Raw genomic sequence first — 24,494 nt, 5'->3', positions numbered from 1 at the left:
TCTTGCACGAATTTCTCATTTCCCCTCTGCATGCAACATGTCATGTTCATACAGTTCTCCTTAATTCAGTCACCTTCAACAACAGCAGATGTCACTCTTAAGCTCGAATATTCTCTTCAGCACTTTTTCCCAAAGGCTCTTAATCAACATTTTCCCCTCATAGTTTCACAATGATATAAAACTACAGGTAAAATTACAGTTTTGCTTATTTCTAACCTTCATGATTTTGAAAATACTTTGGAATATAAATGTTTCTAAACGGGATAGTAGCAAGCATTCTGGAATTTAATCTACTCTTTGATGTAATCGGAACTGCATCTCTTTATCATTACCATTGTTACTAAAGTAGTAGGATAATGAAATAAGAAACCTAGTTCCAACAGTTTGAGTGCTTGCATGCAGCTACAAGAGACAGTAAGAAATGGTGTGCAGCACCTTTACCCTCACTAGCTGTGTGTGGGCTGCCCGCATTGATTCTTCTGATGGAAGCAATGATGGTATGAGTAGAGTCCGGCTGTCCCACGTCAGAGCTACTTCGAACTTGTTAAGAAGATTCACAATGTAACATCGTGTATCCACAGGTCCTATGTTAGAAGACTTAAACACGTGCTTCAGGTCATCCAGCTTCATCACACCTAATATAATCAAAACAGAAATTAAAATACCGGACAGAGTCTTGACTGGTTACATCTGAAGGTTTTCACAGTGGAGAAGACATGGGCAATGGCCTTCTTGGTGATGGCACCATGTGAGCAGGATGAAAATGGAGGTAAAAAGCTCCTCCAAAGCATCATAAATCATTTATCGGATTACATGGTGTCGTAAATCTGAAGATTAATCCATACTTGTTTATGCCTGCCTGCCTATCTGATCGCTGAACTAATACCATGCTGAAGGGACTTAACTTTAAAAGCTAATAGTTACTTTAATAGCTTTTACAGAACCTTAAAGTTCAGTAACACATTCACAAAAGCCAACCATGTAGTCAGGATGAGGACAGAGGCAGCGTGATCATCCAAAATGGTGTTAACTACCTACCACACTACAAACTGTCATATTCCAGAAGACTACAATTCATGCTTCTTTACATCACCTATCTACCAACCTAACTAAACGATTCCATACTACAGGATTTGAAAGTTGAGAGTTAGGTAACTGGACAAGAATTTCTTGACTTTATGGAATATGAAATTTCATCAACATTCACAAAAACCAGCTGCAGCTTCACACCCTGTTTCTCCAAGATCCACTTCAACACCATCTTCCTAAGACTTCTAACTGATAAATTGCCTTCTGATTTTCTAACCAACACTTTGGAAGTACAGCACTTCCCATTTTTCTCATATAACTATATATATTTTACAAAGGAAATGAAAATGGAAAATTTTCCATCTCCATCCTGTATTCACCTGTGCGAGCAAAGGGGTTGATCTCTCTGATGGTGACTACATGAGCGAGCATGTCACACAGCCACTGTGGATCCAAAAAGTATAGATCCTTCAGGGTTGCATCATCATAGTGCAGTAACACTCCTGAAAATACCAACCCATGACATTCAGTGTGAAATGTACAATAAATGGATTTGGTTTCCTTCAAGAAAACCAAAGAGCAAAGAGGCTGGGGTCTCCACTTTCTGCAGAAATAGAGATATTTTAACCTCTCAGCACCATCTGAAACATTTAATATGGCACGCCCATGCATCACGCATTAGCTGACATACTGAGAACATCACTAATGCCACTACTTTGAGATTGATTTTTAGTATACTGTATTGTGTCTCATATACAATCATTCGCTCACTCACTCACTCACTCGTGGAGATGAGCCCTTCTTGAGAAGATGCCAACCATGCAGCTACTCAAATACTTCCCATCATTTTATGGAACCCAAAGGTTCATTACTGTGTTCACAAGAGCCCTGCACTGGACTCAATACTGAGCCAGATCAATCCACTCCATACCATCCCGTCCTATCTCTCCAAGATCTATTTTAATATTGTCCACCCACCTGTCTTGGTCTTCTTAGTGGTCGCTGTCCTTCTGGCTTCCCCACCGATATCATACATCCTCTCCCCCCATTCATGCTACATGCCCTGCCCATTTCATCCTCCTTGACTTGAACATTCTAATTATACTTGGTGGAGTACAAGCTATGAAGCTCCTCATTATGCAGCTTCCTTCTACCTCCTATTACTTCATCTCTCTTCAGTCCAAATATTCTTCTCAGCACAGTTCTCGAACACCCACAGTCTATGTTCCTGTCTTAATGTCAAAGACNATTGATAATATTTTTGTGGATTTTAGTAGAATGGGAAACTACACCATAAATGCTCTTATAAATGGCCTATCTGATCACGATGGTCAAATTCTGTATATGAACAACATTAACTTACAAACTTGTAGTAGCCCTCTGCAATTTGTAAGAATCTTCAGTTCATCTTCCATGAAGGAATTTGCAATTCAATTAAGTTATGAAACTTGGAATGACGTCTTTACTGTTAATGACGTAGATACAATTTTTAATTCCTTTCTAAATACTTAATTACATATTTTTTATTCCAATTTCCCTAAAAAAACTAATTAAGACTGATTCTAAATATAATCCCTAGATGTCAAAAGGTATCAAGGTATCATGTCAGCATAAAAGAGACTTATATATAACCATGAGGAATAATAATGATCCTCATTTAAAAGCCTATTATAAAAATTATTGCAAAATCTTGTCTAGTGTTATTAGAACAGCTAAAAAATGGTATTATAATGGTTTGATTTCTAATGCTAATAACAAAGCGAAAGCCACTTGGAAGGTTATAAAATCAGTATCTGGTAGGAATCATAATGTGGACATACAGTTTCTAAATATAGATGGGAAACTTACGGACGATCACATGATGATTGCTGAGTCTTTAAACAAATATTTTCTAACTATAGCTGATAATATTAAAAGGGTAACGAATAGACATGTTACTGGGACTGATTCAGCTAATCATACAAAATATATGAATCAAGCCTTTATTAGACCATTCCCTAAAATTCACTTAAATCAGACTATGTATAAGGAAATTGAAAGTGTAATTGGGTCCTTTAAACCCAAATCCTCTAATGGATATGATGAGATCTCGGTTAAAATTTTAAAATGCAGTGCACCATTTATTAGTTCTCCACTAGCCTATATTTGTAACAGAGCCTTTGTAACTGGTGTTTTTCCCACCAGATTAAAATATTCAGTAATAAAGCCATTATTCAAAAATGGAGATAAAACCAATATGTCTAATTACAGACCGATATCATTAATGACATCTTTCTCCAAAGTTTTTGAAAAGATTATTTATATAAGAATGCACCGACATGTACTTAATAATAATATACTAGCTAAAGATCAGTATGGTTTTAGGAGTAAATCATCGACTGAAATAGCCACGTATGAACTAGTTAATGAAGTATTAAATGCTTTGAACAATGGTATGTTTGTTGGTGGTATCTTTTGTGATCTCAAAAAGGCCTTTGATTGTGTTAATCACGATATATTACTATCGAAATTGGAATTTTACAGCGTGGCTGATAAGGCTGGTGCTTTGATTAAGTCGTACCTTGCTGATAGGCATCAGAGAGTTGTTGTGAATAACGGTCTGAGGTACTCAGAATGGGGGGAAATTAAAAACGGAGTCCCCCAAGGTTCAATTCTGGGTCCTTTGTTGTTTTTGTTGTATATAAATGACTTGCCCTGTATCATATCGAACAAGTCCAAACCCGTTATTTTTGCTGATGATACTAGCATAGTCATTACTAACCCTAGGTCTGCTGATTATGAATTCAAGGCTTCTTTAATATTTAAAAACATAAATGATTGGTTTCAAGATAATTTATTGTCATTAAATTTTGAGAAAACACATTTTATCGAATTTCTGACTAAGAACCGCCAGCCGATGGATATTCATATTGAGGATGATGATGATCGGATTGTTAACACTACAAATACTAAGTTTCTGGGGCTTATTATTGATAACACATTGTCTTGGAATGGACATGTGGATTGGTTAATGTCTAGATTGGGCTCCGCATGTTACGCGATTAGAGCCCTAAAATCTTACATGTCTCAGGGTACATTAAGAATGATTTACCTTTCTTACTTCCATTCAATTATGACCTATGGTTTGGTTTTTTGGGGTAATTCCCCTTATAGTATTCATATCTTTAGGTTGCAAAAAAGGGCGATTAGAATTATAATGAACTCTGGGAACAGAGATTCATGTAGGGAATTATTCAGGGAACTTGAAATTTTACCCCTTCAATCTCAGTATATATTTTCTCTTGCAATGTTTGTGGTTAATAATAAAGATCAATTTAAGTTAAATTCTGAGTTATATAATAGGAATACAAGATATAATAATAAATTCCATTATCCTACATGTAAGTTGACTGTATTTCAGAAAGGAGTGTATTCCCATGGTATTAAGGTTTTTAATTGGCTTCCTCCTAATATAAGGAACCTGGCTCAAGATGTTAAACATTTTAAAATTGTTTTAAGAAGATTTTTGTTGATGAACTCGTTTTATTCTTTGGAAGAATACTTTGATTGTAAATTTGACTCCAATAATCAACTGTGATTATGGTATTGAATGTCTTATATTGTTATTTATATTATTATTTCTATGTAGTGTTATTTGTATTATCAATGACTAATTCCTTATCCTACATGTAGTGGATTTATGGAATGTAAATAAATGATGATGATGATGACAAACTTTGACACCCATACAAAACCACATGCAAAATTGTAGTTTTGTATATTCTAATTCTTATGTATTTAGACAGCAGACGAGACGACAAAAGGATCTGGATCGAATGGTAGCAAGCACTTCCCAAATTCAATCACCTCTTAATTTCTTCCTGAATCAGGTTTTCACTTGTTACATTCATTCCACAATATCTGAAATGTGCCACATTTTCAAAACGTTTGTTAGCCATCTTGATGTCACGATTTTGCCCTGCATTCTGGTGATGACACAGCAACATATACTTAGTTTCCTTTGTGTTTACTTCTAGACCAACCTCCTTACTAGTATCAGTTAAAGTCTGTGTGTTTTTCTCTATGGTATCTATATTATCACCCAATAGATTCATATCATCACCAGTCTGGTATACAGTGAAGGATGGAATTCTAGACTTCATATTCACTTATTCATATTACCAAACATGGTATCACAAGTAAATTAAATATCCCTCTGATCTTTTGTTGATGCTTTCTGCCTCATTCCCAATGCAATGCTTGGAAATGAGACATAACAATTTGTCTCTAGTACCCAACTGATTGGTGCTTCTGTCTCATTTTGATCTCTGTAGCTGAATGGAGCCAAAGCAACAAATGCCAGAAATGTAATCAATTCTTCTCACATTGTGTATAATAGGTGCATACAACTGAGTAGCTGACTTGTGATAAAGAGGAATGCCACAAAAAATCTCAGTCAGAACAACCAAAGTCCAGCAAGGGTCAAACCTGGTATGACCCACTATGAATCCAGAGGATTACTACTATACCATCCTTCTGGTGACACATTTGCTAGGCCTGCCATGATCTAGTCTCACTGATACTTAAAAAGAGACTTACGTTCCAACACATGTAAAGAAACGACACTAGGTAAAGGTGAAATGTAAAGCAGTGCTTTCACTTGATTTATTAACCACCACACCATGAAGATATATCAGGGAGTGGAGGTATAGTTCCACTTGACACTAGATGGGGATGTGTGGTCAGCTTCACACCCCTATCAGTTTTCCCCCAGGGGAAAGAGCCTTCAGTACCCATTGACTAGGAAGCTGACTGGACCCCAGAACCAGTATGGATGCTGTAGAGATGATAAATGTCTCTTACCCCTACAAGGAATCAGACCTTCACCATCCAGCCTTGAGCTAACCTGGCTCGTAAGAGATACCATTACCACGTAAAATACTTTATCATCAACATTTCCTGATTCATATCTTGCATATGTTACTCAGGTTCTAGGGAGCACTCTGGCACTTTATGTGCAGACTGCAGCAACCAATCTGCCAGTAATACAGTTAAGGCATAGTGTCACAAGCAGTTATTTTTCTGCTGTTCTCAATATAATTACTATATCCATGATTTATTTCAACCGTCTTCCAGTGCATACACTCATCTATCTCCTCCTCTCTCTCGCACTACATGTTTCGGCACAAAAATGCCATCTTCAGCACCTGAAGATGGCACTTTTGTGCCGAAACATGTAGTGCGAGAGAGAGGAGATAGATGAGTGTATGCACTGGAAGACGGTTGAAATAAATCATGGACTTAAATCAGTGCAACAGGACGCTAAAATATAACATTATAATTACTATAACTAAAAGAAAAGTGACACGCACCATTCTCATGGAGAAACAATGTGGCTTGATGCAGTTCTGCAGCATCACGAAAGCTGCGTTGGTAGCGATATTGCATTTCTGTAGTCACCACAGCTTTGTATTGCTCAGCATTAAGGACAGGATCCACCCCTGTGGTCCGGCGGTCAGCAGCTAGATGGCTGATAACGTCTTCAAGTGCCAAGTAGCTAGCTGGTACTCTCTGTTCCAACAGCAATTCCTTACTGCCTGCAATAACCAGGAGCCAATAACACACAGAATGTACATGGAAGTCCAAGATAATGAAAGTCATTCAAAGGCATTTGTTCTATAAAATATTTTGTTTGTATTTCATGTATATCTCACATGCGCTTTATAATCTTCAAAGAATACTAATACTGGTTATTTTCTGTATGACCAATCTCATAATTTACAACTTTATACTGTAGGGTGCAGTACCACTGCTATGCAATGATCGTGAGAAGGAACATGTGTTAGTTGGTAGTAGCTGGTAAAGATGTCAACAATATCTGGGCTATTGCTAGGGAACTGCCTATGACAAAAATATAAAAGCTGTTGGAGGCAGTGTTTTCTGTTGGGTCCAATGTGAGGCTATGTAGCAAGGAACCCAGAGCAGCTGAGTAGTACAGATGCAGGATATTCTCCGGACAGTAACAGCGTGAGCATGCAAAACTGAAGAATCTCCACTGTTAGAAGCTGTTGCTAGGGAACGGCTCTTGGAGAGAGAGCAGACTGGGAAAAAACTTAGCGTGTAGTGATTTGTAAAGTGTGAATACCAGCGACATGTTGTAATTACTTATAGTTCTGAGTGGTGTGTACAAGTGGTAACTAAATTCAATTCACCAATCTAAACCCGGTCTATAGTCACACTCCAAAATATGTGACAATATACTGACTGGTTTTATTTACATACCATTTCAGCTGTTTCCAGGAACCTGTTTCATGTGACAGAATCACAATATTGATGATTTAAAGTGCCTGTTTAGAAAATCAGTTGTCAGGGTATATCTGAAGATTTGTTTAGTTATACAATTGGTTTCATGACAGCTATTTCATCAACTGAAGGTTTTACATTACTACAAGTTACTTGTACAGATTTTGTGTTTCCTATTCTGAGGTCATGTAACAAATACATGAATATGAACCAACATGAATACAGAGTAAGTTTTGAGGTTTTCACGGCAATGACTATGAAGAAAGTCGTCTTCTGGGTTTAGGCGCCGTGTATTCTTCGTTTTGGCTGACATTCCTCCGAAACGTCAGCCAAAACGAAGAATACACAGCGCCTAAACCCAGAAGACGACTTTCTTCATGAATACAGAGGTTTAATAAATGAATCTAATTCACAGAAAACCAACACAAAAGGCCTTCATTAATTCAAACAAACAAAAAAAAAAGTTTTCTTAGAAAAAACTGAGCACTCAATTGAGAGTAATAACCTTATGTAATCAACATTTTACAAAGGAGAACACGCTACCTGGTGGCCGAAGACTGAAGACTGTGTCATAAATAAGATTACACAGCAGCTTGATGTTGTGCCGTGTCTTGCAGCTCACCTCGATAGTGTCTAGTACTCGGGGAAGACCACACTTCTCTGCATCCACAATGTTAATGAATCTGCAGCAAGACATCATGTAATAAAACATCTCACCACAATCAGTATTCAAGTACCGTCCACTACAATACAAACTTGGGGGGGGGGGAAAGGTTGGAAAGGTGTACTCCAGTAGAGTATACATTTGCCCAAATGTATTAAATGCTATTTTGAATACTTCATTGACCTCAATGTCCCTTTACTGCAGATCAAATACAATGATTACTGAATTTCTGAATTTTGTGCATCGTCTGATATCCTGAATAGAATACGACATTTTGAAAACTGGATCAGTTTCTCTAATCTGTTAGAATAGATCAAATACTGTTTCAAAGATAATCCAACCTGCAGTCAGAAATTATGAAGTTAATACATGCAATGATATGCATGAGCCTACCTGTCCCTGATTAGCTGCTGAAGATCCTCGGAGATGGATGCAGGGTAATACTCCCTCATCATATCATAATGAGTACCCACAATCAGAACAGGCGAGTTTGGAGCTCGTGCCTGAAACATTACATTTCTTTCCCCAAATCTGAAGGTCACAATTTATCAGTAAGTGCATTAAATTCAGGAGTTACATAAAATGACAGAAATTAGTATACTTTCTGCAGTATTAGAAATCAACCTCTTGTACATAAATCAGAAGATTTAAAACATAGAGAATGATGAATGTCAGTTCAAGCATGTGTGTACATGTGTGTATGTGCATGCATGCACGTGCATGAGCATGTGTGAGGAAGTGTACAAGGATAAAATATTACACAGATATCCAAATCCCTTTTCGCAGACAAATAGATACACAGCCAACTCTCTCATATACAGTGCATATACACTGCACAGTATTTCACTTGGAAACATGATTATTTTTTAATGCTAGCGGGATGGGACTAAGTCCCTTGCACTGCGACCAGTTCTGCCCTATTGTACCAGCCCCAGATGATAGGTGAGGGTGATTGTGGAGCAATTGGTGGAATGAAGATTGGCAGGGGAAACCGAAGTACTTCGAGAAAACCTGCCACAGGGCCACTTTGTCCACCACAAATCCCACTTGACCAGACCCAGGATCAAACCCAGCCCGCCGCAGTGGGAAACCAGCAACTCACCGCTTGAGCTATGGCGCGGCCCTTGGAAATATGATACTTGTAGGTATCATACATATTGCATGTTATTGAAAATTCTTCCTTCTGCACTATATACAAGTCCTCTGTCAGTACAGGCTTTGCAAAGCAGATTGTGCCTATCTCACTTGCTCTTCTATTGTTGTGTCTGGATTCGTTGCAGCAGAGATATGTTTACTGCACCACTGCATAGCAACTGCTGCAGTGTGACTACAGAAAACACTGTTTCTCTGTTACTGTACCATTGTTACATTTGTGTCTGCTCCTGTAGGAATGTGTTTACTGTGTTGCAGCCCAGAAACGGCATTGGTTTATCCACCCATCTCGTGGTCAGTGCATAGCAAGAGCTCTACACATTACAGTACTTTATATGCAGTCTTGTAAATTCTACTGGGGAGTAGCTATGGCTTATACTGATTCCATAATATATTCTTTATAGAAAAAACATGTTTTAGCTAAAATTAGTTTCCCAATATTGAATCAATGTATCAATATGGTTTTAAATACTGAATCAATATTTTAACATATCAAAAGCATACTAACATATGGAGCTGAAATATGGTCAATAAAATGTGAACAGAGACATAAATTATTAGATACAGAAACAGATTATCTAAGGCATTCAGCAAGGGTATCATAAATAGATAGAATTAGAAATGAAGCAAAATGATCAACAAACCTGGCAAAGCTTCCCAAAAGAAAAGTGCGAAGTTCTTCAAGATGCAACAAAGCAAGAACTTGAGTGCTCTCTATTGGGAAGCAAGAAGCAAAATGGGTTAAACGATCCCAAATGTAGCCATTGGAAACCAAACAACCAACCAACAATCAGAACAAAAATGGGAGTGAAGTAAGATGTATTGAAAGAAATAAAATACAGAAATTAAGATGATATGGCCATGTCATGCAAATGGAGGAATGCAGAATTGCTACACAGATTGCAGAGTGGGACCCACAAGGGAAAAGAAGGCATGGCAGACCAGTCAACACATGGAAGGATGGGATTAGGAACAGCATATAAAGAAGAAACCTCAGGGATGAAGAATGTTTTAATCAAGAGCTCTGGAGGGAAAAAAATTACATCTTTGGGTTGAGGAAAACTGTGTGTTCACACAAAAATTCCTTTAATAAAATAATAATTAATACACATTTCAAAACAATTTTATGGATGTGGAAAGTTAAAGAGGTTTATTAAACTATAATATTACATCTATTGATCTAAAAGTATCACAGAAATAAATCTAACTCATATGCAACAGCCATATCACAAATACCCACCTGAATATTCACAAGCCAATGTAGAATCTCATTGATACCCCGCTGTCCATCAGGAATCCTCCAGACGACAAGATAGAGGCTTCTCTTTGACAGGAAGTATTGATGTGTGGCATAATATTCCCGCTGACCTCCAAAATCCCAAGTCCTGTCAGAAAATCATTACTTAATGTGTATTTTGAATTCATGTCTATGCAAGGCAATACCTCAATCTAATAAATTTCTAAATGATAATTAAATCCTGGGTTTGGGCCAGATAATAATACAAGCTAACTCTGCATAAAGAAAACACTTAACATGAATTAATTAAATGATGCTAGGGCTTCTCTGAGAAGTTGACAGCTGATAAGATATACCCCACTCTTCATTCTCATGGAACACAAAAAGTATGCCACTGGATCCTGTTCTGAGCCAGTTCAACCCAGTCAGTACCTTCACACTCTATTTCTTTAAGATTCATATTGATGCTACACACTTATCTATGCTTCAGTCCCCAAAGTGGATTTTTATTTCAAGTTTACCAACTAAAATTTTGCATGCACTTCCAATATCCTTGATGCATGTTACATCCACTGATATTATCCTACTCAATTTAATCATCCTAATAATTCTAGGTAAGGATCCCAAATTTTTATGTTTCTCAACATGTAATTCCTTCCATCTTCCTGTTACTTTTGGTAAAATAACAGTTTAGCATATTTTAATCTCTAAATTTTAGAGTGAAGATGAGAAAATGAAAATTTCTTAAACTGAGTTCCTGAATTTAATCTGCCTTTAATATCATAAATACCACATCATTTCCAAGTATCTGAACTGTGCCACAATTTCAAATAATTTGTTAGATATTCTTATTATTGTGATAAATCCTTGAAAACCTGAAAAAACATGAAATCACATTATTTCATGGTATGTATGTTTAAGAGAATTTATGGCTTCTCTAACAGCTCATTTTTGTTCTGTGGTGTAACATCACAAGAAATACAGTATGTACCAAACATAACCCATTTTTCATTACATATTATGATCTAAATGCAATGTAATTATACAAATTAGTACATAACAAAAGAGTGGTTGTACAATGTAGTATAATTCATATATAATAATGTATTAATAAACACATTTCTTACTAGCAATGCAACTAACAAAATTCTGATTTTTAATACTTAAAATTGAGATGTCTCTTGCCCTGCCTCGGAGAAATAAAACAGACATGATAACAACAGTTCTAAAGAGAACACACATGCCTAAGAAAGAAACTTTCAACTAGAAATCCCAAAAGAAGAGTTCACTTCATAAAACCCATATTTGGACAATACCTGAAGACAACTGGCCCATAAGATGATTGGCCACGTATCTTCTTCTCAAACACCCAATCTCCAATATCAACTCCCACAGTAGACATATTTGTCCCCCGAGAAGTTTTCACATTGATGTTCTTATTGCCCATACGCTTGGCCCAATGCTGCAAGATAACATTTAAACCAGTTAATTCCTCATGTCCACTTAACCTGATACTTTGGTACATCATTTACTGAAAAGCAGACATAACTTACACTACTCTTTCCACTTCCTTATCATCCACATACACTGTAAATGGTCACACAATGTATAGCAAAATTTGACTTCTCTGAGGAACAATGAATTTGAACCCTAAACTGATGACAACCTTAAACTGAAGAATTTAAACTGTGAATATATACAATGAACTCAAAATAAACAAAATCCCTATAGTGAAGACTAGTGAAGACAACACTACATGCTGCTAGAGGGAACAACACACAAACAAGGGGCATATTACAGACTGAAGATGTAGCAAACCAATGGGCTAACAAACATAAAAACAGGCTGCTGAAATAAAACTTCTGGAATAAATCACATAGCTCTAAACAAGTTGACAACAACCCTTATGAGTGGACTGCAGTGCATGGTTTTAGCACACGTCAGAGCAGTGTAGCAGTCTCGATACACTGAGACATCTGAAGATGGCCATTTATGGCCGAAATATGTTGTGTTAAGTGTTAAATGGTGAAACTGGAGGATTAAAAAAAGGTACAATTGTTACATTTTTGACAAACTGCGATGTACATAGTCCCTATATTCAGAAATTCAGAAATTCCTCTGTATGTGGTTTTGTTTAAAAACTTGTTCAGATAATTACAAAAGTATTCTTCTCAGTCATGTTTCTTTAAAGTTTATCAACACTGTGACTATAATTCAAGCAAAAGTGAGTTGTACTCATCATGAAGGTGTACAGAGAAGTGGAGGTAAAACTCGATGAACCCACCTCAGCATTATATATGAGGCAACAGCTCCTATCAGATGGGATGATGGATGGACCCCAGACCAGGTCTAAACACAGTGCACAGAAACATTCTTCCCCTGATGAGGATCAAACACTCATTAACCAGGTCTTACTGAGCTATCCCTGATTCACATTATACATTATGTTAAATAAGATTATGTATCTCAGTACAAATAATTCCACTATACTCAATATATGAGTATTATTTTTAACTCTTTGCAATTTAAATTCACTGCATGCTAACAATATCTCACCAGTCCATTTAAATGTCCTTTCATACATAATATTTTAACGGAGACAGCAAAGGACATTTTATTTTACAACATTCTATTGAATTGTGTGGGGCAAAACAGCTAATCCTTGCTCACCTCCACTGGTTTCTTCTTGTAGGAACCAAATCCTTCCTGCCGTAATTGTTCCAGTAGTGAAGTCTTCCCAATTCCTTGCACTCCAACAATCATCAGTTTCATGCGTGCATATGGCCGTGCATCCTCTAATACAGACTTCAGGTACCCAATCACATCCATTGTCTTGTATTTCTTTGAGTCAATCATTGATTTCAGAGGTTCCTGTAGACTACAGCCTCTGGTGTTCAGATTCCACAGACGAGACAAGAGGCCCATCTGGGGAGGCAACTCACAGATATCTGTTACAGGAATAACAGCTTTAATTTAGTAAGATACTCATAACTTCCATATGATGTCCAAGGACACATGCAAATCATAATTTTAAGATACCATGTAGCTTATTTTCTTAAATAATGAAACAGAATCCATATAATGTTTCTGACATGTTCTTCAGGATAATATATATACACCTTAATCACTTGCTTTCAATAAAACACTCCTGAAGATGACCTAGGTGCTTGAGTTATGACAGGCTGGAAACACTGTCTAATATACTGTGGCATGCAGGGTGGCGCACAAAACAAAAATGATGGGTTCTAGTTCGGATGATTGGATTTATTAGCACCCTGGTTACAAGTTCTTTCTTAATTACAATTAATGCAGCACTATCACTGTTTTTGCACTTTATAATTCACTGTTAAATACACACTAGTCCTCTCTTGGTAATGCAATTAAAAGACAGGAACTAGTGCTTCAAATCACTCCAAATATTATATGTAAATAAAGTCTTCTAATCATACTTTAAGTCATAAGAACAATGTTTACATTTAACAAAGTAAGAGACAATGACATGAAAGGTTCTAGCAGTACTTCACCTATGTTTCCACTGATGTTGAGAACAGAGAGGTTGTTAAGCTCATGAATGTTGTGAGGTATCTCTCGCAATTGGTTGTTGCTGATATCCAGCATACTGAGGTTAGGAAACATGAGGCGACTCTTGCTTTGACCTGTCGGAGTGTTCAGAACATCCTGCAAAGTTCGTCAATATATGCATATAATTATAATAAAAAAATCTGAATCCAAACACATCATGAAGAACAAACAGTATTAGAACAAAGTACAGGTAAAGGAAATTACACCCCATGCTTAATTAAGCATTATGCCACAAAGACATATGGAGGAGCAAAGCTATAGCTTCACCATTCTTGACCTCAGCACCAGATGCCCCTGCCACTTTACTCCAGGGAAACAGCCCCTGGTATCCATTGTACAGCAGGCTGGGTGGGCCCTAGAGCCTATCCAGCCATTATGGAGAAGGAAATCAAACCCCAACTTCTCAGCTGTCAAGCCTGAAGCCTAGATGTTATACCAGTTGAGCTTCCGAAGAACAAAATACACATAATAATAAAAGAATGAACATACATTGAAGGTTTTATATGTAAATGAAGACACTTGAGTGTGAAAACGTGAAATGCACACATATATATTACAATATAAATTACAATATATTAACTTTAAGGCTGTGGTCTTCTGGGTTGACAACATGTAGTCTTGTAGGAGGATAACGGTATTTCCAAGGAATATGCAGCCTCTGTCTTCAAGGGCTCTCAAAAGGGTTGCCTCTTCTCACTTCATTTTCCTCCCATGACAACAAAAGAAAACTATGGCCCTGAGAACGACTACTGTACTGACTGCTGACCCCTCTCTTGGGTCAGACTGGCCACCTTCCTTGCAGCCCACCTAAATAACTGAAGTGATTTCTCATCCTATGCATTGCAACCCTGAAGATGGAAGCATATGTTCCTGTGAAATGTCAGTATCCATCTACAACTGGAAATATTTTCTGGTCTTAATACATCCATGGTTGGAAGGCAGTTTCCTGCTTTGTAGTTTCAGCAATAGCAAATGATGGAAATTTCAGGAAATAAACTTTTACACCACATCAGATGGCTACACAGAAAACTAACACGCCAGACATTATAAGAAACAAGGAATTATCTCAACAGTAAGAACAGAAACAAAGCAATATGAAATTTTATGAAGGATGAAAGTTGTCACATTTTTCAGTATCATGGCAGCCATAGGTTTCTCAAAGCAACGGAGAATGTTTCGTAAATTTTCAGACATTGAAACACTTACTAAACACGGTGAAGGGTATAGAGTGAAGATGTGAACAATATCTGCAACAATATGATTTTAAAAAATTACACACTGCAGTGTGTATTTCTGCAAAGTACCAAGCTGGTACAGACAAGTAGGCACTAAGCTATGCAGGTGTCTGCATTAATTAGTGACACTGTTACTACTACTAATGGCTCTAGAGGCCTGTTTGGGCCTTTCCCGCTTCCTTCAGTTACCTAATCTTATACAGTTAGACTCTTTGCACAGTGGATCAGCCCATCGCAAGGCTGCTACCTACACAGGACAACACAAACACAGAATAAATACATACAAACATCCATGCTTCAAGTTGGGTTGAAACCCATGAGCCCAGTGTTTCAGTGAGCAGAGGCATTTCATCCCTCAGAACACATGACCACTCTGATTGGAAAATCAGTTAGACAAAGTACCCAGTTTTAGCTGTAATTCCAAAGATATTACCAGCCAATAAAATATATCTACCTCTAGTGACATACTGGAATTCTGAAGCTCCACATAAAATGTTCCTTTCGTGACATTCATAGATGCAAGATAATCATATTTCACATTTCACAAAAGAAGCAGTGTGAGAAATACTGCTTTCCTTGGTCTAGAGAATAATGTATATGATTGAAACCCAGAAGCTGAAACAAGAAAGTTCAGAATGCAACTCACCCAGTCAGCTTCCTCTTCTTCTGAGACCGAGCTAGCTCCATCATCATCAGTTGACAACTGAATACGTGCGAGGTTATTGTCAGCCAAGATAAGAGTACGGAGGTTGTCCAAACGCAGATGGCGCCGATGTGAACATACCACATTTAGGATTGCTTTGCGTAATGAACGGCGACCTAAAAGTCATATATGAAATCACAAAATGAAAAATCCTAACCAATAAAATACTGTCTTACATAAGTTTATATAACTGATATTATAAAATGAAATTCTACTGAAAAATTTTAAAGATATAAATGTACATAAACAAAGATTAAGATGATATGAAATTAAATGACAATTATTACCATTCTTTCTGGATTGCAGAACACACACTGCTCCCCTGCAAAAGGTTCAACTAGTGTACACTTTTAATATTTGGCAAATTTTTCAGTTTTTCCTTTAACAGTACAAAGATGCTTCTCGGATACTTATATTCTGCATTAAACAAATAAAAACTTTAGATTCTATAAAATTAAAAACATTATTATTTTGAATACACCATTTTACTATATCATGAAATAAAAACAAACACAATCAAATGCTGAGATGGGAGATGAAAGCACAGGAGGAAGTCTGTCACTCAACTTACAGTCACTACATGTAATACAAGGTTGTGACATAGGTTTCACCATACTTCAGGCATCTCCAGTGGATGGGCAAACATAAACACAGACAGATGAATTGCATTATGTCCTCTGATACTATTAAAATAAGGGAATATATTAGCATCAGGACAGTCATGCTGTTAACACTTTTTATATTTAAATATTTAAATCACCCTGGGGACCGGCATTTTTAAACATATTACCCTAACTTGTGCACTGTTCATTTTAAAAATTAATATAAAATCTCCTAATTAATTTTTTTGAACTAAAATTTTTGGAGAACACTTACCAATGCTCCTAGAAGTGCTTGAGGGTGTGATATTTCTGGAAACTTTCCCCTTTGTGAAGTGGCATTACACAGAACTTGCAAATGTAGACATACTCCTTTTTTTGTGAACTGTGCAAACACGGCATTGCCTAGAAGTATTCTTCCCCTTTGAATGTTCACTCTTCACAGTTTTCACGAGGGTATTTNAGATTTTTTTTTTTTAGATTTTTTGCTGTTCCCACAATGTTATTACGCACAATGTTATTACCCGCATTATCGTCAGAGCTACTGTCACTTTTACTGTCTGTGGCCACAATTCTTTGTTGTCCCCCATCACTGTTGCTGTCTGAATGAAAATTAATCCATTACTACACGTCTCACAAGGGAGGTCAGCTAGGTCATCGGAGGAGAATTTGTCCTTGATCCATTCTCCCCACTAGCTACTGTCTGATACACACAGCTTGAAGAAGGCAAAGCATTTTCCTTTATAGTCGGTTAAGTAAACAGCGAGGTCAAGTTACTGACTGCTAACTAAACATTCCAGAGTGTTATCACGCATCTGCAGGCAGTTGTGTGCAATGTAGGTGGCGCCAGAGCGAAGTATAGTGTTTTGCAACTTATCATGTTCTAAAAGCCTGTTAACACGCGAACGGTCCGCCATGTTTAAAGGTGAAAAACCTTTTAAAGGGTGCACAGTCCGCAAAGTGTTAACACCCTATCTTTCTTACAACTTTCAGATTTTAATTTACTATGAAGTAACATTATAAAGATCAAGTACCTGGCAAAACTGGAAGTTTGCTCCCGGACTTGCTCCCACAGTCAGCAGGAGCATAACAAGCTGTCAAGGCCTGCTCCATGCTGTCAATGGCTTCAACTTGTGGTAAACTTGGCCAGCAGCAAATCTGATTATGTGATAGGTCTAGCTGCTTTAGAGAGCTTGGATATGAAGTTATATGACTCATGCTGCGCAGACTGCAACAAAACAACAACTCTTATACTTCATGTAACTGTTGTCTGATTAGCACAGTTTTCTCTAATCCAAAAAATGTCAGTATCAGAAAGTTTAAAGACTGAAAGATACAGAATATTCAGTACTATAAACTGAATAAATTTTGAAGTTCTCACAGCAGTACTTATTCAGACTGTGGTCCTCTGATATGTGACATCATACTGTTTTCTGGATGGATGCCAATATTTTGGTGAAACATCTCACAATTCCTATTGGCCCAAATTAGGCTCTGATTCCACTTCTCCCATGGATCTTGGGGTGACAAACCTCCTCGAAACCTCACTATGTAAGGTAACTGCATCTTTCCCCAACTAGCTAATACTCTGAAGACTGATGCAGCACATTCCTCCAAAATGTTGGTATCCAACCACTACATGGTGTCACAACACAAAGGACCACTATGTGTACATTCACACTACCTACATCAACATTGCTAAACAAAGTAACCTTTTATTTCTTGGATCTAGGTCCAATGTGTGGGTGTTTCATATGTGGTTTTTTACTACTAGCTAAAACATTCTTATTTTGTTATTGCTGTCAAAAGAGTCACCATCATCACAGTTATTTGCACCCAAATTGGAATGACTGTCTGCAATCCATTCCTCATTAACTTCATTCTATATCTTTGCCAGCTGTTATAGTCTTCTATCTTAGAGAAGCTCAGCTTGGCTTCACTACAGTTTAGATATTTCTGCTCTTATGTCATCTAGATGGGAAATGCTGGAATTATGGGGCTGGCTAAAATTTCAAGAATTATATAAAGCTGACATTCATCAGGATGTATTATTGTGATTTATTTATTATTATTCTTCCACCTTAACAGATGAGACTCTCTGGCCTGTTCTCATTCAGAATTAATTATGAAATTATGAATCTCTTATACAGATGGTAGAACTCCTTGAATGGGTAATCAGCCCGATTACCTACAAAGGACAACACAAACACAGACATTCATGCCTCAAGTGGGATTCAAAACCACAAATTCAACGTTTGAGTGGATGAAGATATTTCATGCCTCAGACTGCACAAATCCTGTGACTGGCTAATTTATTTATGGCTTATTTAATGATGTTTCTACAGATAAGTTTATATAGTAATAAATGACAGGATGATTGGTAAATAAGAAATTGGAATTGATGTGGAAGGAAACAGTCATAACTTACTCTCAAGTATGATCCTGGCATTTGTCTGGAAGGGACTAAGCAAAACAACAAAGATTTCACAAAAGACAGTCGATCGGGGAGTTGAAATCGAACCTGTGACCTCATGTATTTGAACCAGGACTGCAAACTATTTAACTGTGATGTCTGAGTGCATTACTGTGCTGATGCATCTATGACAGCAACTTGTGTAAGATATAATAATGTGACAACAGTCCTCGATGTTATAACAACATAACACACCTGTTGTAGCTGAGGTTTAGCCTTGTGAGATTCACAGCAAGGCAAGGCAATGCTACCGGCACACTGGTGAATTGGTTGTGGGCAAGATTTAATGCTGATAGCTGTGAGCAATTATCCTCATTCTCATCATCATGGTGCATTATCTGCTCTGTCACTTCCACATTGCGGCTCCAGATATTATGATGTGTTATGTCCAGTTGTCTGCATTACAGGAACAAAGGATAAGCATACTTCACACTGCTCTTCAAATTTCCATATGCCAAATTACTGTTGCTGTTGCTAATGCCTCCCTATTTCAGCTTCCTGACTTCTGACAACCTTGAAAATGGTAAAAAAGTCTAGTTCTGAGGTCGGGGTGCTTATGATGTGGATTTAACTATTCCTAATAACAGGATAATGGACAAAAGAGGAGACCTAATGCTCAATGTGGGTTTCAAACCAAAAAAGAGGACAGGTATTCTTTACATTCAGAGTGTTTTACCTATGTTCAAGGTGAGAGAAAGAAATGGATGCTGAAAAATATGTACCGACTATGGCAGATCTCAAACCCAGGACCTTTGTCTTAAAAGTTCAATATCTTACCTGAAGACCACAAGGTCCCCATTATTAAAATATTACTTAACACACAGGACATTGCTGGCAGGAAGTTATGAAAAAATCAAAGCCACTAAGCTGTCATAAGTAGAAACTTCCACTTTCGTCCATATGAAGCCTTAGTTTAGCTTTTAATTTTTCTATGTATGAGGGAAGGAGGTGTAGGAGTAAATGCTTGAAATACGAACATCATAATTTTAATATCAAGGATAGGTTAATGTGTGTAGCTGATAATGCTTGGCAGTCCACAAGAATATGGGCGATGCTTACAAGAGGCAATCGAAGGAACATTAAATGCAGACAGTAAAGCAACCCAGCTGTATACACAAATGTGATAATTGTTTAAGCAATTTCTAATTCATAGACCTGTCTATCTGTAGTCTCCTGATATAAACATCATGTGCTATATTTTTTGGCACGTTAACAATGTCATGGGTTATTACGAGAGCAACGGCATATATTAGGTATTATCTAAGAATTTACCTGGAGAGAAGAACCACAAGAAACCTCTATTAGAACATGTAATCCAGTAGTGTCATAATTTTATATGACGGTACTCCCCCCCCTCCATTGCTTCCCTTCACCCCTTAACTTTGAGTGTATGTATATAACAAACAGCTTTTCAACTTTATACTTTTTAAAATAAATATATTTTAGGTTTATATAAATTAATATTGAACAAGATTTTACAAATGCCATTAACATTTTGAGAATTACAATCAATTCAATTTTACTATAAAATTTCACCACAATGCCCAATGCTCCCCCCCCCCAAACCAAACAGTTATGCTTCCTTCTCAGGCGTGCATGTCCTACACTTCAGAAACCACAAATGTAATCAAAGTCTCCAGTTCCTGGCTGTACCAAAAGTTTCAAAGATATGTGAATTAGTATATTAGTTATGAAATGCACAGCAGTAATAATAAAACTCCGAATTAAATTCATACTTTAATAATACTGTGACATGATGCCTGAAAGCCAGAGTAGTTCATTGCTAGGTAACAGCTTGGTAAACAGACTCCCTTGAAGCAATGCACACAACAATAGAAGAGCGATGTTTTCTGCAGTCAGTGCCACGCTTGTTGCAATGCAACATTGTGGTAAACACATCTCTGCAACAGTAAATCAACATGCGACAATACAAGAAGTGGTGTTTTCTGTGGGGGCAGCCCTGAGGCTATATAACGAGGATCTTACGCAGCTAGAATTAGACCTGAGTTGAGTTCCAGAGTCCAAATGAGAAGTTAACTGAGAGTTGAGATTTGCAAAGATAACTGAGAAGAGACTGAGAGTTTTGGAGTTGGTAGTTGGCAGAATAATTGTGAAGAAATGGTAAGAAAGGAATTAGGCTGTTCAAGGAACACTTCATAGATGCTGCAGTTACAGCGAGACTGTTATGAATCCATTGACAGGATACAACCAGTGAAGATTGACAATACATAGAGGGTCCTAGTGATTTGTAAAGTGTGTAGATAAGCAATAGCGCTGTATTACTTGTAGTTACGAGTTGAGTGTATAACATGTCAATAAATCCAATCCAACCTGTCTATAAGTCACAAACCCCTATACATGAAAATACAATAATATAACTTATAATTACATATACAGTTACATACAATTTTGGATGCCCAGTTATAGTCTAGGAAAGAAAGTTACATGTGGCATAAAGAAGTCAACCATTCTTCTTCTGAAAGTAAAATTATACTTACTGAACAGATTTCACTTTAACAAATGCTGCATGCAGTGTGTGTGCATCCAGCAAATTTTCTTCACTAGTGGAGTTGCCTTCGTTGTCAGATGCTGAAGAGATATCCATACTCCCACTAAATTCTAAAACTGTCTCCCCACTGCTATTGTGACAACTCTTATTAGTCTCAGTACATGGAACACTATTCACAGTATCTTGAGACTCCTGAGGCAAAAGAAAGATGATATACATCACTGTTTAAAGAACTGAACTGAAAACATCAGCTGCTCCTCATTTTATATATATATATATAGAATTGACATAGGTTAAGCTTTCACAGCAGTCAGTGCCCAACTCTGGTCTTCCAAATTGTGATACAGTATAGTATTGCATGAAGATACTAATGTTTCAGAGGAAAATGTTGTTTCCATCTTCTGGGTTGACATGATATGCTATTTCTTGACAGATATACCAAACTCACTTAATTAAATCTGCCCTTTTCACCCTGAATATGGAGACAGCATGTTCATCTGAAATACTTGTCTCTGCCTACAGTACCATATGGTGTCACAATCCAGAAGACCACAACCTTACCATATGGAACTGTTGAAAAGAAAGACAATAACTTCTATTTGGCTGAAATAATTTTATAATTTTGCTGTAAAGTTACAGTACAAGCTGAAAACAACAATCTGCATTCAGATTCAAGATTAGGCTGAGCAAAAAATTTACCAGTTGTCTATACTTCTCTCAGTCACTGGACTCACTTCAGGTGAATTTGCTGGAAGTTCCCTGAGGAGATTGAAAGCAGCGTTCAGTTCCTTTAACTTCGGAGACTTCCACATATTATAAGGCAGAGTCTGCAGTTTGTTATTGGATACATCAAGTGTCACAAGAGATGGCAGCATGAAGATTTCCTCACAGATCTGCTCCAGCCTGTTGTCCTACAGCATAAACATTCCATGCTAAAGAAGAATTACCTTGAACTCATGAATGTGAACCATTATTTCATATTGTTTCGTGTTGCCTATGTAATGCAACAAATAAATTCATGCAGGTCTCGGATTTGGCAAACATGTTTATTGAATGCTCACTTTTACCCTAGCGAGTACAATTGTTATCACTTTTAGTATCACAATTCTTGCTTCTGCTATAGTCAGATGCAAACTGAACTGTTCTCAGCAACTTCTAGAACTCAACTGTCAAAAACTGTCCAGTCCCTCTGAAGCTGGACTTCTATAACCTGGTCTCAGATGGAATATAATGCCTTTGGTCTCGCCCACTGTCATGCAACGAACCTTCTGTTGTCCTTTCATCTCAGGGGAAACGCGTTTGTTGCTTAAGGTATTCTTAGGCAATGGCCCACTGTTATTGCATTTCCATTGAAGTATGGCTTCCGGATTCCCAGCATGCAACAATATTCACACCCATGTTTTGAAAGTTACACTGAAAGTGTTTCACTGTTAAATGCATGCAGTAGAACATTTTGGTTGAATAAGGTTTAGTAAATGTTCTTGTAACTCGTATCATAGTGGAACCATTTCTCTCATACGATATCAAAGTACAATCATTTAGACAACATATAAAAAAGTCTTGTTGAAGCATCGATACTTCAAGGTGCAAAACAGAAACCAGAGTTTGTCTCATGGACAAGAGTGATGAGAAGTCTGATGACCTCCAAGTCTAAACCAACTAACACAGTGCAGCTTCATTTGTGATGCATGCTTGATAAATTTGAGTATGTCTGAAATTAGATCAAAAAAAGATTAAAATGGAACTGAGAAAAAAAGGAGCAAACTAAAACTGAAACAAGAATTTTCTGAAATGAACAGGTTAAAAACTGTACATGTTTTATTATTTGCAGTCTCAGGTTCCATTAATGGAGATATAACTGGTTTTGGATATAGATATTTCCCATCAGATATACATACAGAAATATTTAATTGCATGTAAATGTGTAGTTTAGAGTTTATATTTAATCAGTAAAACAATGATACCAGCAAATTTAACTGTAATTTATAAAATTTTACACTTCTTATTGTACCAGACACTACAAATTATATTTTCAACATTAAAAGGTTAATAAACTAATACATCATAATAATTTAATGAATCACCACTTTTATAAAATTATAAGGAAAGTAACTTTTAAAGATGCATACATGAATACTTTACAAAGGTTCATCAATTTCCACATAATAGACAAACATGAAGTTTATTAAAGGTGAAATCAGACTCAAAAATACCTTCTCAGCTTAATCTGAAATTGTACATGTTAAACCTGAGAGTATAAGCTGGCTTCAAAATAATAAATAGAGACATTTTAAAGTATAACAAAAGGAATAACTAACCAAACAGTTTCTTTGTGCATAAATCTGGCATACCTGAAGGTAGACTTCCTCCAATACTGGAGCAGCGTACCCCAGTCTCTCTGGAATGGCTGTCCCCCTACTAGTTTGCAATTTCCTTGCAGGTGAAACAGCAGCAGCATGGTCACCAGATGGAGGTAACTTCTCAATCTTATTCTGTGCTACATTCAAATACCTAGAGACATAAACAAATGGTTCAAGTAATTTCAGGCTTTAACAGCAGTTTGTTGCTGGAGATCCTTTGTGTCTCATCTTCGAGGTAATATGACTAACCAATGGTCCCTGCCAATACTTCTAGTACAGGCTCCTACAAATATGAAATTAACTGCCTAGTAATATAAGTGGAAAATTCAACATTAGCAATGTCATAGCCTGCCACCTCCAGTACCCACAACACATTGTGACATGACTATTGTCCATTACATGGGAATGGCTCAATAAACAAGCGAGCTGTCACTAGACAATGGCTTTCTCAGACATCAAACAACAGATGAGCTGCTGTTTGGGGTGGTGTTTTCTATGCACTCAAACCCGAGGCTATATAATGAGGATCAACAAAGACAAGCCAGTGAGCTGCCATCATGAGTTAGCTGCAAGACAGTCACCAGCCAGTAAGGACACGAGTACAGAAACTGAAGAATCTACATTGTTGAGAGCCACTAGGAGTAAATGACTAGGGAAGACAAAGACAAT

At 37.1% G+C, this 24,494-nt stretch overlaps 1 protein-coding gene across 2 annotated transcripts in view; it reads right to left on the bottom strand.

Moving 5' to 3' along the window:
- LOC111864966 (leucine-rich repeat serine/threonine-protein kinase 1) overlaps window positions 1-24,494 on the bottom strand; it is a 105,660-nt gene that overhangs the window by 42,461 nt on the left and 38,705 nt on the right. The window contains exons 13-27 of one of the 2 annotated variants that reach the window (XM_033751640.1): window positions 23,817-23,976; window positions 22,200-22,376; window positions 21,455-21,657; window positions 19,152-19,352; window positions 17,518-17,711; window positions 15,828-16,000; window positions 13,889-14,042; window positions 13,035-13,312; window positions 11,681-11,826; window positions 10,368-10,512; window positions 8,369-8,478; window positions 7,855-7,994; window positions 6,381-6,605; window positions 1,410-1,532; window positions 436-635 (exon numbers count right to left, since the gene is read on the bottom strand). In XM_033751640.1, coding sequence (XP_033607531.1) covers window positions 436-635; window positions 1,410-1,532; window positions 6,381-6,605; window positions 7,855-7,994; window positions 8,369-8,478; window positions 10,368-10,512; window positions 11,681-11,826; window positions 13,035-13,312; window positions 13,889-14,042; window positions 15,828-16,000; window positions 17,518-17,711; window positions 19,152-19,352; window positions 21,455-21,657; window positions 22,200-22,376; window positions 23,817-23,976 — 2,629 coding nt within the window. The remainder of the gene's footprint in view (window positions 1-435; window positions 636-1,409; window positions 1,533-6,380; window positions 6,606-7,854; window positions 7,995-8,368; window positions 8,479-10,367; window positions 10,513-11,680; window positions 11,827-13,034; window positions 13,313-13,888; window positions 14,043-15,827; window positions 16,001-17,517; window positions 17,712-19,151; window positions 19,353-21,454; window positions 21,658-22,199; window positions 22,377-23,816; window positions 23,977-24,494) is intronic. The other variant, XM_023852618.2, reaches the window with a different exon arrangement.

Source organism: Cryptotermes secundus, unplaced genomic scaffold (genome assembly GCF_002891405.2).
Source record: "Cryptotermes secundus unplaced genomic scaffold, Csec_1.0 scaffold209, whole genome shotgun sequence".
NCBI classification, from domain to species: domain Eukaryota; kingdom Metazoa; phylum Arthropoda; class Insecta; order Blattodea; family Kalotermitidae; genus Cryptotermes; species Cryptotermes secundus.
The sequence above is the reverse complement of the archived record's forward strand: the minus strand, read 5'-3'. Positions and strand labels throughout refer to the sequence as shown.